Source organism: Tiliqua scincoides, chromosome 9 (assembly GCF_035046505.1).
Source record: "Tiliqua scincoides isolate rTilSci1 chromosome 9, rTilSci1.hap2, whole genome shotgun sequence".
NCBI lineage: Eukaryota > Metazoa > Chordata > Lepidosauria > Squamata > Scincidae > Tiliqua > Tiliqua scincoides.
The window spans coordinates 24,667,510-24,685,823 of NC_089829.1; the positions used below are offsets into that span (position 1 = coordinate 24,667,510).

At 49.0% G+C, this 18,314-nt stretch overlaps 1 protein-coding gene across 1 annotated transcript in view; it reads left to right on the forward strand.

The window, feature by feature from the left end:
* Window positions 1-6,163: 6,163 nt before the first annotated feature.
* SLC7A5 (solute carrier family 7 member 5) overlaps window positions 6,164-18,314 on the forward strand; it is a 40,871-nt gene continuing 28,720 nt past the window's right edge. The window contains exon 1 of the mRNA XM_066636867.1: window positions 6,164-6,731. Coding sequence (XP_066492964.1) covers window positions 6,164-6,731 — 568 coding nt within the window. The remainder of the gene's footprint in view (window positions 6,732-18,314) is intronic.

Here is an 18,314-nt window from a genome sequence, read left to right on the forward strand (position 1 = left end):
GGTATTATCTCTTGGCCTTAGGGCCACTTAGCTTTTGGCTTCAAGAACAATTATGCCATGGGGGAAGCAATCCCTTTGATGTGACAAAACTCCACTGGCCTGAGTGCTAGCACATGGAAAGCTGGCGTTCTAATCAAATTCTCTTCAAAGCTTCCATGGCCCAGTGCAGAGGCCTGAGCGGTGATAATAGGGCAAGCTGTTTCTACCTTTTGCAGTAGACCTCCAAAGCTCTGTATGCAAAATAATACCCTGACCCTCTCCTTGCAAAGTAGACACCAACACTCAGAATCTGAAAGTTAGAAGTAGAAAGAGTAGGTTGGAAATAATAATATAATAATAATAATATACAGTATTTATATACCGCCTTTCTTGGTCTTTATTCAAGACTTTATTCAAGGCGGTTTACATAGGCAGGCTTATTAAATCCACACAGGGATTTTTACAAATTGGAAGAAGGTTCTTTCTTTCAAGAACCACTACATTCAAGGTGTTACATTCCGATCTGGTTTAACATTCTGGCCTCCATCCTCCCACGCTCCGAGCAGATGGAACAGCTCAGCTGCAGCTTGCCAGCTGCTTCAAGGTCGCACAGTGCCGGTGGCCTCGAACTGGCGACCTTGTGGATGTTAATCTTCAGGCAAATGGAGGCTCTACCCTCTAGACCAGACCTCCTGCCCTGGGTCATAATCTAACTTTACTGTGTGAGTCGAGTTGAAAGTTTGTCTCTGGTCCAAATTACTGACAGCCTCAGACCCACCAGGCAGCAAATTTCCAGTCTCTGGGACATGTTCTGTAAACTAGTTCTTTAAAAGGGCAAAGAAAACTCTGTCTTCCTATTTGAGGAAGTAGCGGGCAAGCTTTGAGATCTCCCCCCCCCCCCCCCGTGGCTGCAAAGTGAAAGTAGAAGGGAAAGTCGGCAGGTCCTGTGATGCAGCAGAGCTGCTTGAGCTTGGTGGCTTGGTTGGAGACTGAGGTGCTGGTTGCTGTCTCTTGAGTGCTCTTTGAGGACCTGGGCCAGCACAGCAATGCCCAAGGGCTCTCAGCTAGCTTGGCATCTCCTGCCCCTGTTGCTCCAGGCAGTGAAGAGCAATCAAATCACCTGATGCCACCACTTCCTCTTTACTTTCCCAGGCATCATGCAGCCTGAGGGACCATCATCTCCTTGAATACAGGGATGCCATATTTGAGGTCAGTACTCTATGCCCCACCTACAATGTGGGACAGTTTATTTTATGATCCCTCTTTCTCCTTGCTCTATTTTTCTCCTTCTCTCTCTGGCTTTCTCAGGGTGTGTCTTGTTGTTGGCATCCTTCAGTCTCGGAAGACTATGGTGTCGCGCTCTGAATGGTGGTTCTGGAACAGAGTGTCCTCTCCAGTGCGCAAAGCCTGGGTAAAGTAGGTATGGAGGATAGGCTGTTACCCATGCAGCAAATCCCCCCTCTCCACGTCGCTGAAATGGTCCAATGGAAAGGCAGAGGCCAATACAGTTGGTTCCAGCGGCGTCGCAGGAGTTGCCAGAATGTGACTGTGTTCAGCCATGAACTGCCTCAGGGACTCCGGCTCCTGATTTTGCCTCGAGGTTGACTCCTGAAGCCTTTTCCATAACTGGATGTAGCCACAAGGCAGTGGAGGTTTGGGGTCAGAGTTTTCCTTCTCTCAGATGAGCTGCCTTCCCAGGCTGACGAGTCCCATCGACCCGGTGGCTGTTTAGTCGCCTCTTGACAAGTACAGCCAAACTGAGGGCCTATTCTTATCCCCAGCCCCCAGGTGTGTCTATGCTTCAGCTATACAGGTATAGCTATCATTTCCAAGGAAGCCCTGGAGATTGTAGGTCTAGTAGAAAATTTGTAGTATCTGCACCCAGGATTCAGAGGGTGGTGGTGGACATTCTAGCAGTTGAATTTGGGTTGAACCATTGTCAACTGCATAAACTACCCTTGCTCTTTCAGCCCCCCCCTTCCCACTTCCAATCCCTAAGCTGGTATGCCAAGTGACAGGAGATCTCTGTGTGTGTTCTCCCATGTAATACAACAGGATGCAGTGATTTAAGCAGCAATCATCAAGAGACAAGTGCATATGTGGGAACCAGCCCTGAAGCTGAAATAGATTCATACATTTGATATATACTTTAAGTGGAGTTGGGATGATGAGCAGAGTAGACTCACAATAGAAAGTCAAGAAAAATTATTTTAGGGTGACTTTTATGGTGGGCTCTCACTTTATGCACTATAATCACATGAAACTATTCCTTATGGAAGGAACTCCAGCACAACCAATCTGTCCTTGCAATTTATTATGTGTATGCCACAAACATTTGAAGAATCTATCCAGTTCCTGAAGATATTATTTTTTCATCCACAGGCGAGTAGTTTGTCCCATGTTACATGTGCACAAGACAATCCTGTAAACAGCTGGAGGCAGCAGCAGCTGGATAATGTATTGCTGCTGGCCATATTGGCATGAGCCCTGGGCAATAGAACATCAGGACAACACTGTAAAACTCTGTATCTGTCATAGCCCAAAGGTTAGGGTTATAAATGGTTATATTTGTCAGCAATTCTCAAAACCCCCAAGTCTCACACAAGACCACAAGGGGGCACAATCGGATAACACAGAAACACACAAATGGCTGAGATCTCTGATGCAGATCAAAAAAAAAACAACACAAGATGAACTTAAGTAGCCTCAGTGTTTGTGAGCCCTGCAGCTGAACCGGAATATTTTGCAAGTATGGAAATCTAGCACAGGTAGGGAGGTCATGGAGAAAAAGAGGGAGAAAGGAGCCTCCTGTACATGCCTATAATTGTACTGCGATATAATTGGCTGCGATTTTCAACCACTGTGCCATGGCACCTTGGTGCGCTGGGAATGCCCAGGTGTGCTGCAAGAGTTTGGGAGAGGATCATCCATTAGTAGGGCCATTGGGGGATGTGAGCCACTGGCAAACAGCACGGAGTGGCTTGTAAAAAACAACAACTGATGGTTTGACTTGGTAATTTTAGTGTTCTCTCAGTGTGCCATGAGATGAAAAAGGTTGAAAATCAGTGGTTTAGGATGTATATAGCACAGTGCCTGTCTAGCCATTGTCTTGGTAATTTCAGAGGAAGGAGGTAGCACTGAATGCAGAACTATCCCCTTTCATGGGGGCTTTTTTCACAACCCAATTTGTATTTTCAACAGATTTTGGTAAGCAGTGTTCATGGATACCTGGTGTATACATCCAGGTCACAGCTCAGAATACTGCTGGAGTCAGATTGCATCATTTAAATATTTTCAGGCTGTTGTGAGTTGCAGTCTGGCCATGTGGAGGAAGCATGATGGTATTCCTGAAAGAGGTGAAAGGCATCAGGCTCTGCTCAAAAGAAGAGTTGCCAGACCAAGCCAGCCTGTCCACAACCCCTGCAGAGCTGAGCCTACAAGGGCTTCCCCCTGCAAAGCAAGTGATTGTGTGTTGGGAGTAGCCATGTTTCATAGATTATGTTTGAGCTGAGACAGGCTTCCCCCAGATGTTGAACTTGCAGCAGTCACTATTTTGCTATTTGCAAACTGCTTCTCAGGAAAGACTCACATGCAGGCTTGCAGGCATGTGAGTGGCCTGTTGCCAAGTAAACTGCTTCTGCATACAAGGCCAGCAAGGAGAGGTGTGGTGGGTTTTTTTTGCCTGGGGTCACAAACTGAAGCCTGTTCCTAGGGCAGCAGCTGGTTAGATGTTTCACAAGTGAGCATCTTTATAGAGTGGGGAGCACAAGCCTAGTGGCTCAATGGAAAGCTGCCTTTACTCTGAGCAGGGTTGGAGGTGTATTGTGGGTAAGGCGATATATTCAGCATTTACTGGGCCAGCAGATGTTGTGCAGGCATCAAGTTGAGGTACTGCTTTACCTAAGCCTTCTAATCTTGGCATTTCGATCCAGCAGGGGCAGGATGCCAGGGAAGCCTTAGGCTGAGCTTGGCTTGAAGGTCCAATTCTAGGCTTCTGCCCAAGTCTTGCACTGCTGCTGCTTCAGCAGAGTCACTCTTGTGTTTGCAGACGCACCAGCCTCAGCTGGCTTGAACCATGAGAGAGCAGCTTGTAAAGACAGGCAGAACCACACAAACTGGTACAAAGGCTGGAGTCAGCCTCTGCTATAAGCCAGACTGGCAGCCCTTTTGCTCAGCATGGTTCACCTAAAGGTAAGCCCTGATGGGTCAGGAGGGATCCTCTAGCCCAGCAGCAGCATCCAGTGGCCTCCATCCTTCTGGGTGTTTCCAGGAAACCCCAGAGCAGGACAGGAAGCCAATAATCCTCTGCCACCCTTGGGCATACACACATACACCCCAGCCGTAGGTATTCAGATGCCCCCTGCCAACCTCTAACCATAGAGAGGCCACTGAGGCACCCTGGCTAAGTGCCACTGACTGAGAGACCTCTCCTCTTCTTCCCTGAAGCTGGGTGAGCTGGCATTCTTAGAAATATCTGCTTGAAAGACAGCTTGATGGCCAATTGGCATCTACTGTATCTTAGTGTGACGTTGCCAAAATGGTTTGGGGCTCCCTTCCAACAGGATGACAAGATATCATAACCACAAAAGAGGACGAGGCACCCCAAAATGTAGGACATGAAAAATGTTCTACAAGAAAAACGTAGGACATGACAAAAGCTAAAAACACTGGCATATTGATTTCATGTGGTTAAATACTATACAGTGTATTACTTATTATGAAATTTAAAACTATGCCACTTATAATTTATTATGTATAATTTATTAATTACAAGAAGGCTATGCACTGCCTGCAGGGGCCCACTCACACCAAAAAGGAGGACATTTGAGTTATTTTTCCAGGACACAAGGCTAAAAAAGAGGACATGTCCTGGAAAAAAGAAGTCCTGGAATCTGCCTGCAAGCTGTGGAGAATCCTGGGGCCATTAGCTCAGTAGTTTCAGACACACTGGACATGTATGCACAAGTCCCAGTCTGGAGTTTCACCAGGGACTGAAAAATCATGGGCAACAGGACAGAGCTCTGCCTGAGCTCTTGGATAGCTACTGCTAGTCACAGCAAGCAGCAGAACAGTGTTATTGAGGGCCTGACTAGTTGCTCCTGTGGAATACGAAACTAGCATGGGAGGCTCCTTTGTGAGGAAGTGAGCCTTGCTCATTTTGCATAGGCAGGGGCATCCCATAAGAACATAAGAAGAGTCCTGCTGGATCAGGCCAAAGGCACATCTAGTCCAGCTTCACACATCTCACAGTGGCCCACCTAATGCCTCAGGGAGCACACAAGATCACAAGAGATCTGCTTCTTGTGGTTACTTCCTTGCATCTGGCATTCTGAGGTAACCTACTTCAGGAGCTGGCACATCCCCATCATGGTTTGTAACCTGTGATGGACTTTTCCTCCAGAAATCTGTCCCTTTATAAAAGGCATCCAGGCCAGATGCCATCACATCCTGTGGCAAGGAGTTCCACAGCCTAATGGCATGCTGGGTCAAGAAATCTTTCCTTCTGCCGGTCCTAACACTCCCAACACTCAACTTGAGTGGCTGTCCCCCAGTGCTGGTGTTGTGCGGGAGTGAAAAGAACATCCCCCCCCATTGCAGCATTTCTCAAACTGTGTGTCGGGACCCACTCGGTGGGTCGTGAGCCCGTTTCAGGTGGGTCCCTATTCATTTCAATTTTCCATTTTTAATATATTAGACTGGATGCTACCATGGCATGTGACTGCGTCTGGGAACATGTCACAGCCCTGTGCTTTGAACAGGCTACTCTGTTTATGTTTTTAACAAAGATAGTTCAACTCCTGGGAAAGTGTGGGTAGGGTTGCAGCCTAGGAGTGTTAAAAATTGTCCTGCTGGATGATGTCACTTCTGGTCATGACATCACTTCCGGTGGGTCCTGCCGGATTCTGGTTCTCAAAAGTGGGTCCCGGGGCTCCAAGCGTGAGCAGCACTGCTGCCCTACCCACTGGCTCCGTCCCTTTCTTGCCCTTACTGCTCGCTCTCCCCCGCCCCCTCCGGGCTGCTAGGCCGAGCACGTGCTCGGGAGGGGCTGTGCCAGGCGGGCGGTGCGCCGCGTCCGCCCACCCCCGCAGCCCATATAAGGGCGAGGGAGGCCGGCGCCAGCTCGGTGAGCGCAGAGAGCCGGTTGGGTGCGCGCGCGTGTGCGTCCTGCTGCTGCCTGCCTGCCATGTCGGGCGGCGGGGTGAAGAAGCGCGGCTCGGGCGCGCCGCCGGGGCCGGAGGAGGAGAGGATGCTGGAGGGGCAGCCCTGCGGCGCCGGGGCGCAGGAGAACGGCCTGGCGCCGGCCGCGGGGTCCCCGGCGCCCTCGCCGTCCCCGTCCCCGGGCGTGGTGCTGAAGCGCAACATCACGCTGCTGAACGGCGTGGCCATCATCGTGGGCACCATCATCGGCTCGGGCATCTTCGTGACGCCCACCGGGGTGCTGAAGGAGGCCGGCTCGCCGGGGCTGGCGCTGGTGGTGTGGGCGGCCTGCGGCGTCTTCTCCATCGTGGGCGCGCTCTGCTACGCCGAGCTGGGCACCACCATCTCCAAGTCCGGCGGCGACTACGCCTACATGCTGGAGGTCTACGGCTCGCTGCCCGCCTTCCTCAAGCTCTGGATCGAGCTGCTCATCATCCGGCCCTCCTCGCAGTACATCGTCGCCTTCGTCTTCGCCACCTACCTGCTCAAGCCCCTCTTCCCCGCCTGCCCCGTGCCGCTGCACGCCGCCAAGCTCGTCGCCTGCCTCTGCGTCCGTGAGTAGCCGCCCGCCACCCTGGGAGGAAGCTCCGCTGGCTTCCGAGTAGACAGGCGTAGGAGTGGGCTCTCAGGCTGCCATCCTAGCCACACCGCCCTGGGAGTAAGCCCCACTAACTCTAATGGGACTGATTTCTGAGTAGGCATGCACAGGATTGGGCTCTCAGGCTGCAATCCTATCCATGCTTTCCTGGGAGTAAGACCTATTGACTTTAAAGGGACTTACTTCTGAGTAGATGTGCATAGGATTGGGTTCACAGGCTGGAATCCTATTCATGCTTTCCTGGGAGTAAGCCCCACTCACTGGAATGGGACTCACTTCTGAGTAGACATGCGCAGGATTGGACTCAAAGGAGGTTTAGAATGCAATCCTGTCCACACTAAACTGGGAGTAAGCCTCACTGACTCTAAAGGGACTCACTTCTGAGTAGACATGCACAGGACTAAGCTCTGGGTCCGACCCCGCGGACCCCGCATGGCAGTGCCGCAGTGACTCTGCAAGGCCTTTGACTCATCCATGAGGAGATGGGGACACGCAGGTTCCACAAATTGCACCTGACTCGCACTCCTGAAACAGTCTGGTCTCAGTGGAGAGTGAAAATAAAATCTGCACATGCTCAGGAGCACAGTCTACAATCTCATTTATTGGGCAGCCAATAAATCTAACAGCAAGCTGTATCCAACCGGTTACTGGGAGTTACCGGGAGGTTCAAGCAGGTTACCAGTGATGTGGGTTGTCTCTTGCTCGTCTTCAAGCAGAGATGCTCCACCTTTGGATTTCCTGCATCTGGGGGCGGGGGGGGGGGGGTTGAGTTTAGAGGTGCCCTTGTAGGCCATCTAGCCCAACCCTGTGATATCCTTTGTGCGCTTGAGAGTTAAAGCCAAAGGAAGGAGGCTGGGTTTTTTGGTGTTTTCTGGAGAAAGAGAACAAGCAGAAATGGGGGGGGGGTTCTGATGGGTTGGGGAGAGGGGTGGCAAATAGGAGGGTGGATGGCAGGGTGAGTGGTAGGATGTTTCAATGCCCAGTTATTTCACAATAGCAGCAAATTGCACTAAATAGCTTCTAATTTAGGCCCTGATCTGTCTTCACTCAGTTGTGAATTTGTGCTTGGAGATGCTGCTTATTCCAGTGGCTCATTCCAGCACACCAGGCTTGTGAATCCGGAAGGCTGTTACCTGAATTCATTTGCTTCTGTCTTTCAGCGCATGTGCTTTCTCCCTGTTATATATGTTGGCAGATACTCTTCAGCCAATGAGAGCTTGTGGCCTCTTTGCTGGCAGACACTTGTATGTTTCCCTTCAGCACATGGAGCGTAACCCGCACCCAACAGATGCAACCTGAAGTTGTTTATGGTTCCGCGAGCTTAACTGCATAGCCCCAGATAGCCCCCAGCAGAAGAAAACAAGAAAAGCCCTGCTGGATCAGGCCAAACAGGGCCTAATCCAGCCTCATGTTTCCTGCTGTAACCCACCAGCTGCCTCTTGGAATCCCACCACAAGGAGAGAAAGGCAGGCTTTTCTCCTGTCATTGCTCTCCCACGATAATATTCAGTGGCAAAATGCCACTGAACCTTTCTGGTGTGCTCCCTGAGGCATCTGGTGGACCACTGTGAGATACAGGAAGCTGGACTTAGATGGGCCCTGGGCCTGATCCAGCAGGCCTCTTCTTATGTTCAGTACCTCTTTTGGTCTATCCAAAAACTGCTAGTCCATTTCATTGGATGACTAGCAAAACTGAGTAGCCTTGGCAAAAACTTCTCTCTCTCCGCACAGTGCATCATTTTCTAAACCTTGATGACATTGCCCCTTTATTGCCTCTTTTCCATGTTAAAAATCCCCAAATGCTATGCCAAGCATCTGATCATTTTGGTCATCTTTTTTTGGACCTTTTCTGGCTTTCTCAAGGTATCTTTCTCAAGGTGTGGAGACCAGAACAGCATGATGTGGCTGCCCCACAGATGAACATAGGAGCATGTTAATATTAGTAGAGGTCACAGTGTGTTGGAGGAGGAATGTGCATTTCTCTGATTCTTCTATCTAGGATAATCAAGCACTGAGAGAAACCGACTTGTCTGGAAGCAGCAAATCCAGCTCTGGATTGTGAAATGTTTGGACTCCAGACTTGCCTCTTGGCAGCCGCCTGGGACATCTCATGAAGCCACAGTAAATAGGTTCATGAGGCAGAGTCTAATTGCTGTTGGGTCTGATTGTCCCTTTAAACACTTAATCCTGCTCAAATAAAAAAGCTTTTAGCTTTCCTGACCTTGAGTTATAGGTTCTCAGATTGATGCATATTGAGAAAAGGAACACTGAACAGAAAAAGCTGAGCATCATCTAGATCAGGGATGTCCAAACATTTTGGCAGGAGGGCCACATCATCTCTCTGACACTGTGTCGGGGGCCGGGGAAAAAAAAAGAATTAATTTACATTTAAAATTTGAATACATAAATGAATATATTTGAGTTGGAACTTCTATGAGTGAATGAAGGTCTTGCAGTAGCTCAAGGCCAGCCTTTCCTTTTCTGCCACTGCTGCATCAGAGATGTGAAACAGCCAGTAGTGGAGGGAGCCTTCGTCCCACAGGTCAGGTGAGAGGTTGAACAGTCGTCCTCACACTGAGAGCAGTTGCGTTGGGCCAGCACGGGCTCCAGCAAGTCTCTGGAGGACCAGAGGCCAGATTGGGAACCTCTGAGGGCCACAAGTGGCCTCTGGTCCGGGGTTTGGGCACCCCTAATCTAGAGCATCAGTTTTCAACCACTGTACCATGGCACATTGGTGGGCCTTAAATGGAATGCAGGTGTGCCATGAGAGTTGGGGGATGTGGGCCACTGTGAAATACAGGAAGCTGGACAAATGGACCTATGGCAGCAGGAAGAGCAGGGCTGTTCTTACGTTCTTATGTGAGCCCCTGGCCAGCGGTGTGGTATGTCATGTTAATTAACAAAAAAAATAATGGTATACCTTGACAATTTTAGCGCCTTCTCAGTGTGCCGTGAGATGTAAAAGGTTGAAAATCGCTGTTAGACTAATCTTGGAGGAGGTAATAAGGACTGGAGCACCTGAAACAATAGAGCAAGTAGGGAGAGGAGAAGGAAGGTTTGGAAAATGGCTTCTGTTGCTTTTCTCAGCATTTATTTGTTATGATGGCTATTTGGAAGAAGCTCCATGTTTAGAGAACATGTATCACTACCAGTTGCCAGGAAGCCACAGCATGAGAGGGCAGTTGCCTTCAGGTCCTGCTTGGACCCTTTATGTCCTATATGAACCCCATACGTTATCTTTCCAACAGTCTTGAACAGCTAAAGAGCACCTGCCAGATCCTTGGCCAATGTGCTGGCTGGCAGTGTCCAGCGTCTTGGAATGGGGACCTTTTCTGTCCCTTGCAGACTGATTATTTAAGTGGAGATGTTGGGGATAACAGCTAAGACCTAGTACACGCCAAGCATATGTGCTCTACCACTTAGCTTTAGCTTGTCCCCAAACTTCAATTAAAGATAAAGAAGTAAAGAAACAAGTGTCTTGCTTGAGGCCAGCAACAGTATCAGTGGCAGAGCCAGAATGGGTTATATTAATGTCTTCCAGCTGCAAGTGGGTCACATGAGAAGCAGGTTGCTGTAGTTTCTTCCCCATATGACAAATAGTTGCCTGAGGGCACAGTTTGGAACTGAACCAATACTTGCCGATAAGGTGAGAAGTGGCAGCCTGGGCTTGATATAGGGGGTGTTGCATCACTTCCTAAAGCAGTAGCAAAGGTTGCAATAGCGTTATTCCCTCAAGGCTTCTGTCTGGTGCTAGAAAGTGGTGCTTTGTGTTTTTTTCCAGGCTTTGGATTAAATCCTTTGACATGTTCCTTTTGCTATGGGTGATTATCATCCCGATTGCAGATCTAGTAATTTTTTCTCCCCTTACTAATTCTTGCCTTTTGATGTGTTTCTCTCTCCGCCCCCCACATACATTCTTGGCAGAGCTGAGAAGCTAATGATCTCTTATGTGGCTCAGAGGGATTTATCCAACCCTACCATTACCTGATTCTAGAATGACATATTTGACGCTAGCGATCCAAGACTTTCTCGTTTGAAATCTTTTGGAGCAAGAGGAGCTGTCCTAGATCCGAAATCAACACCTTGGTCCTAAATGTGTCATTTGGCAGTAAGTCTCCTTGATGTTGAGAGAATTGCTTCCACGTAAGTGTGCTTGGAGTCACAACTTCATAGCCCTGAACATTTGATCAGTTGCTGCTAGAAGTGTCAAGTTGACCTGCTCCTGTAGTCTAAGAGCAAGGTCAGACAAAACATCCTGAAGGCATCTCTTGTTCCATGGGCACTAATAAACCAGTGGCATTCCTGGGGGGGCAGGGTGCCATGCTTCTGGGAGTGGCGCCACCCTCCTTGCCCCTGCTACCGCCCACCCCCATCCCGGGGCCCTCAGAGAGCCGGGGAGGCTGTGTACAGTCTCCCTAGCCCTCTGAAGGCCTTCTGAGGCCTCTGGATGGCTGAAAACCGCTACTTCCGGTTATCTCCAGAAAGCCTCACAGCCCCTCCAGCTTTCCAAAGGTCCCTGGATGGTGGAGGGGTGGCACTTTGTGGGGGGGGGGGCACCCTGCAGCTCTGGCCTTGAGCAGCAACCGGGATTGCCAGTGTAGTTGACACAGGTCACAGTTCACTGGGAGGTGCTGCAGCTTTGCTGAAGACCAGATTTTTGTCTTGTACTCTGTCCGTCTTAATGGCACCCAAAGCCTGTTTTACTTATGTACATTTGGGAGCACATTTCCACAACTGTTGTGTCTAGAAACATGTTGTGAGATGCCCTTGGGGTGTTTTTGTGTTTTTTTTTGGCTAAGTTTACTCTTGTACTGCAGGAGCCCTGAGCACTGGGGTGATGTCCCTTATGATGTTGTGAGCATCTGGTGATGCTTCTGCTGTTATTTTTGCCATTTCCACATAGCCTTTAAAGTCCAATGCAGAGACCATAGTTTAAGTGGTACAGCCCTTCCTTTGCATGCAGAAGGTGCCATCTCTAGGCTGGCTTGGGAGCAAGCCCTGCCTGAAACCCTGGCAAGCCACTGCCAGCCCATCTCTGGGGAGTCTGTTTTTGAAACTCCCTGCAAGTAGAAATCCATTACATCAGACCAGCTACACTTGTCCATAGGTGCTGCAGCAGGCAGAGGCTCTAGTCTGGCTAGGTTCAGCAAGCCATAAACTGGAAAGGGAGATGGGGCTAGGGATATTCTGGGCAGGGATGGAGAGATCACATGGGTGGTTGCTGGGCAACTACATGCGGTCCCATATTGCTTTTGGATTGTAACAGGAATCAATAGAAGACACTACTGTGGTTGCCCAGCAACCACGCATGTGACCTTGCTGCCGTTGTCCCCTCTTGCATAGCATCCCCTTCCCACCCATGATGTAGCTGGCTGGTTGAAACTGTACCTGGGGGAATAAGCTGACTCAAGCCTAAGTGGAGGTGGGAGGCGTTCAGGAGAGCAGCTAGTGGCCTACCTTGGGCCGGATTCCGCCCTTGCGTTGCCCACTAGCAGTAATAGTGGCAAGTGTCTGTGAGGTAGGGGAAAGGGAGCTGGCAAACCAACTTCATGCTGTATTGGGGGGGGGGAAGCTTAACAATTTTCAGAATCTGCTTGTAGCCTGCAATCACAACTTCAGGAGTATGTGCATGGCAAGGGTTCATTTTCCTGCAGTACCTGCACAGCAGGCGCCAAACAGCACTGTGGTAAGAGAAGCCTCTTCTCCATCTCTACAAATGCAGGGCTTTTGCCTCTCAGTTGCTGGGAAGAGTCCAAAAGCGACAACACAAGTGAGTTTTCTGCTAGTTGGTTCCTCTGCAGCTCGTTCTGTCCTTGGAATGCAATTCTTTTTTATGGGATTTTGGTCACTGCTAGTTGAAACCTCTCCAAGAGGCTGGAAAAGATAATTTCTCTCCAGCCAGGATGGCTTGAGAAATGTTTACTTTGACAACTTAGAACTATCAGCTTAAATTGCACTGTGTATCTCCTCCACCCCCCCAGCAGAGGAATGAACAGCAGATTCCTCACTGTTTATACTTTTGAAATCTTGAACTTTCCTGAGTGCCCAGCAGTAGCGGGAAACGGCTTCCATGACAAATGGTCCTTGACTGTGAGCAAGACAGAAATGATGTTGAGGGTTCCCAATCAAAGTGCAGCAGGCAGTCTTGGTCTCCCACCCCCTTCCCACAAGCACACACACAAGGGGGTTGAGGCCGCTGCCTCTGACAGATTTGCCCCCTCCGATTTCCCTGGGATTGCAGCCAGGCATGTGCAGCATCCCCATTCTTGATCACAAGGGGAGCCAAGCGGCCACATGAAGCCACCATGTGAAGTCAGAGCCATGTTCCTCCTGCTCCATGTTCTTCTCTCCAGGGTCTCTAACAGAAGCACCTCCCAGCCCTTCCTGCAGTGAAATGGCTATTTTGCAAATCGTGCACCTTGTCTCACACTCAGACTTAAAGTCCCCTTTCCACTTGGCTGCTGGAGCAATTTCCCCACATGGAGCATTGTCGCACTCTTCAATAACCACTTGCATGTGCTTTTCATGGCCCCATATGCAGGGCCCTGAACGACACCTGCAATCTCGCCTTCTACAGAATTCTTGTGCTGGCTCAGCTCTTTCACCACTATGCCAAGATCTGTAAATATTTGTGCGTCTCCAGGGAGCAGCATTGCTGCTTTGACCATATTCGGGGCTCTGTTAAGCAGGGGCCCTTCAGCTCTTTCACCAGTGTGGCACACCTGATCAGAAGATCCTGGCATTCTGACCTCTGAAGATCTGCACCATTGTAGCCGCATATGTACTTCTGGCACTGTAGGAAAGAATTGATTGCCTGTGAAATCTCACACTGCTAATCAGCAACATCCCAAGGCCCTGGTCAGCAACTAGTTTGTGGCAGGCTATATGGGCTAAAATGCGCCTCAAGTGCGTAGCTCCCAAACACCTAAGGAGAAGAATGTGTGAGAAGTGGGTCCCCTCAGTCTTTTCAAGGAAAGCAGAAAATAGGGTGAACTGCCAGTTGCGCAACAGAATAGACAAGCTTAGAGTGGACTATACTTAGGCTGGTCTCTTTATTTTTGCTCTTAAGGGGACAACTAGCTGCGACATGAACTCTTTAAGATTGGATTGCTTGATGCTTGATTCTGTTTACTTAGGGCCATGATCCTGGATGGGGAGGATTCTCCCTCCCCCATTTTCTTTAAAATCCTGTCCCAAGCCACTATTAACCAAGGGAGGCAGAGGAGGAAACTTATTATAACATACATGCCTGTTGTTTCCCAAAGCATAGCAGGGGGGTGAGGGAAGGAAGGTGGAACCAGATTAACAGAGTCCATTATTCAATAAACACAATGTTTTGGTTTCTAAAATAGCACTTTGGATGATAAATCGGTTTGTCAAGAAAGCAATATTCCCTATTTTTAAACCTCCCGGAGAGCAACAGTGGGTATGCATTTCTCTCTAACTCAGGGGTGTCCAAAGTTTTTGGCAGGAGGGCCACATCATCTCTCTGACACTGTGTTGGAGGCTGGGGAAAAAAGAGAATTAATTTACATTTCAAATTTGAATAAATTTACATAAATGAATGTATTGGCGATGGAACTTATATGAATGAATGAAGGTCTCACAGTAGCTCAAGGCCTAAAAAAGGCATTACACAAAGCAAGGCCAGCCTTTCCTTCACTGCCACTGCTGCATCACAGATATGAAACAGCAAGTAGTGGAGGGAGCCCTCATCCCTTGGCTCAGGTGAGAGGTCGAATAGTTGTCCTCATGCTGAGAGCAGTTGTGTTGGGCCAGCATGGGCTCCAGCAAGTCTCTGGAGGGCCAGAGGCTCATTAAAGACTGGGGGCTCCCTGCGGGCCGGATTGAGAGCCCCAGAGGGCTGCAAGTGGCCCCCGGGCCGGGGTTTGGGCACCCCTGCTCTAACTGATAGCTGAGCTGGTGGGGCAATCTCAATGCTCAGAACCCCATTCTGCACTTGTTCTGTTCTTTTACAGAATCGTGACCGCTCTGTCACCTGCTTCTAACCCCTCTTGCTTGGAATCTTTTGCTGTACTCTTCTGTGGTTTGCTTCCCTCTTTGCATGTTTAGGGCACCCTTCATCCAGGGCCTCCATGCTCCCAAGGTTCTTCTCCATCTCTACTTTATTCTTGCAACAGCCCTGCAAGGTAGGTTAATGAGAGTGGGTGCATGGCCCAGCGCCACCCAGGGAGTTTAATTGCTGGGTGGGAATGTAATCAGTTCTCTCCAGCCCTAGTTCAACACTAATCACTACACTATGATGGCTTTCAACATTTAGATTTCCTTTTTTATCATCTAAGTTGGAATGTGTTCTGCAGTTGTGACCACTGCTGTAGCCGGTAGAGTCCTTCTTGTCTCCCCCTCACCCACTTCGTGTCTCTTGGACAGTTTTCTAAATAGAAGGCTTTCCTTCCCTTTGACACTCTTTTGTATTGCAACATTCACTTCTTGGTTGTAGGAACTTGACTCTTGCTTCTGCTGTAGATTTCAGAAACTGGCTTCAGTCTCTTTTTGGGGGCTTTGTTAACTGCTCCTTCCTAAAGCAGGTTGCCCTAGCAAATGACTTCAGATTCAGACATTACTCAGTTGATGGAACTTGCCTCTTTAATCCATAACATCAGCTTTGCAGGCCTTTCTCTTACACACAACTCTCTAATCAGAAAGGGAAAACATGGAGGTTTTCTGTTTGATACACTGAGGACCAGATCCTATCCAACTTTTCAGTGCTGATTAATCCATGCCAAGGGTGTGTGTGCTGCATCCTGCATTGTGTGTGTGTGTGTGGGGGGGGGCAGTCATGGAGGCCTCCTCCAAACAAAGGGAGAATTTTTACCCTTACCTTGGGGCTGCTATACAGCTGCATCGGTGCTGGAAAGTTGGATAGAATTGGGCCCTCAGTAATCTTGTGCATGCTGAACTGGGAAGAAGTCCTGTTAAACTCAGTGAGATTTCCTTCTGAGTGCATGCACATGATTGCTCTGCATGATGGAGAAAAAGTGTCAGGCCCTACATATGTGAGAGGCAAATTGTGGAGAAACTGCTGCAACTTAATTTTGGCCTTCCAGTAACTGCAAAGCTGTTCAATAATGCAGATTTGTGCAGTCACTTCACAGAGAGGGTGCCCTTCCGCTAGGAAATGGTAGCACTGCCTGGGTGCCTGCCCTGGAGTGTTGTCCCTAAGACATTATCAATGTTAGTTAAGAAGAACTGGTTTGTGTGTTAAGTCCAAGTTGTCAGGTTTTTTAAATTTTATGTATTTATTTATTCATGTGTGCAACTTTCCTTTTCGGAGTGTTTTTGCAGTCCAGAGCACAGTGCAAAAGCCAAATCTTCTGGTGCATGGCCATCACCACTTCTGGGGTTTGCACAACGCCTTACTGAGCCTACAAATTCAGAGGCTTCTGAGTACCTTTAGTGTATGCTCCTGCAGTTTGTTTCCAGATTTTTGAACTGGGGTGAGGGGGCAGGTTCTTTTCCCCCTAGACCAAATTAAAACTGCAGCAACATTGTACTCTTCATTCAAAAAAGGAGAATTGTATTTTGTGTTTTGGTACCCTGGTCTATAAGCAAGCATTCTCTTTGCAGTTATGTCGTGGTCTGCTGGCTATTGCCCTCCCCTTGCAAGGATGCAACACTTTTCTGGCATTGGGGACCGTTTTGGAATTTCACTACCCCTGCAAGTGCCTGTTCGTTGTCGTGTGGTTTGTCCCAGAGATTCCCAGTGCAGACGCACTGGGTCTTAGGTCTCTGTCCTGTCCTTAGGTCTCTGTCGTATTAGGTCTCTGTCCATATATTGGCAAAAAGGAGGTAGATCAATTCTCCATTGAGCCTTTCTGGTCCAGTGGGCACAGAGTACCCGATGCTTCGGACACAGTGGCTTGCTGCATGTTGAAGGAGAGGGGGCCTGTTTTGCTACTTTCGGTCAGCTTTGCTACTTGTGAGGAGAAAGAAGCTATGTACGCAGTTCCCTTCTTGACGTATGCTTTGGAGATACTTGGTTCAATGCTGATAGCCATTATCTTGCAAGGCCTTTATGGTCCTACCCACGTCTCTTCCTCCCAAGGAGTCTGTTGATAATTGCTGCACTCGGTTGCCCTTGCAGATGACGTACCAGCGTTCTTTGCGTGCTCAGAAGTAAACAAAAAATTCAGCCATGTATGAGTGAGGATGAACTGGAGATCAGGGGGACACCCCCCCCCCCCGTGTAAATGATCCATATCTGGCAGCCCTGGTCATACTTCTGTCTCTTTGCAATATTTAGATGAAGAGCTGTCTGTTGGCTATCATTCTAAACAGAAAAGGGTGTATATCTCTTTGATGCATCCTTTTGCAGAACCAAGAATTGAACTCCTTATTGCATTTCTGATTCAAGCCACCTCTCCTCTGCATCTTACTGCTGTGTTTCACAGTTCCTGGCCTTGGAGAAGAGCCTCTAACTGCCTGCAATTCTCACCTCCACACACACAAGATTGTGGAGCCAGTGCAGTAGCTCCATTTGCCTAACAATAGGGAAGGTTCCCTGTAGTTACACAGCAATGAGGGAAAGATGCACTCTGCACATGTTCAGTTGCTCTGTCAGGTGTTCAGAATGCTTTGCGTACATTGTCTTGTAATCTTCACACCGGAACCCTATAAGGTAGATAAGTATTATAATGGGTGGGTATGTGGGCTGGTGCTGCAAGAGGGTGTCATGCCTATGGCAGAGATAAGATTGAAACTGGCAGCATCCTTTTTCGTCACTTAGCTTCTCAGCTCCTCTGTTGCCCCAGCTCACTGGTCTGGCAATGGGGGGAAGGTTCAGGGACTCAGTCCTGGTGCCCTTTGAACCGCTAAGGTTGCAACTCTGGATGCTTTCCTGGGTATGAGTCCCATAGAAACAAGGACATGCTTCTATGTGCTTGCACCATGCTGCTTTGTCTTGTGGCAGGGATTTGCAGTCTAGTTGTCAAGAGAGGAAAGGGGAAGTTGCTAAGAGAGGCAGGCAAGAAGTTGCAGTGGCCTCAGTTACAGCAGAAATTGACTGCATGGCTGTAAATTCATTTGGCTCTCCTTTTCTTGCATTCAACCCTTTTAGCAGATCTGTGGCAGAAAAGAATAGCAAGCCTTTTTCAGATGAGACAGTAATAATACTTATGCAGATTGACAGCGGGTTCCCCTGGGGGAGGGGGTGGACAGGCAGCTTTGCATGTAAGCTGCATGTGGAACTGAATCTTATGCAAATAAGTTATTCCACCCTCTGGTTTAGGGGTGGCTGCTCAGGTGTCTGTCGGCTTCCAATCAGTGATGCTGGGGCATGGCAGTCACTGAGCCTGCTCAGGGAACACGTGGATGGATGGGGTGATGCAACCATCCATGCTGCTTGCCTAGCTCTGGCTTTGCGTCATCCAGGAACCCAAGAAGGAAGTCCATTCATTCATTCTGAAAAGTGCTCCCAGTGTGAGGTGCGTCACTACAGTTCTTCCCTCCACGCCCACAAATGTACTTACATGAGTGCATCAGAAGCTCACATCTCTCTCCTTTGAATAGGTGGAGTTTCT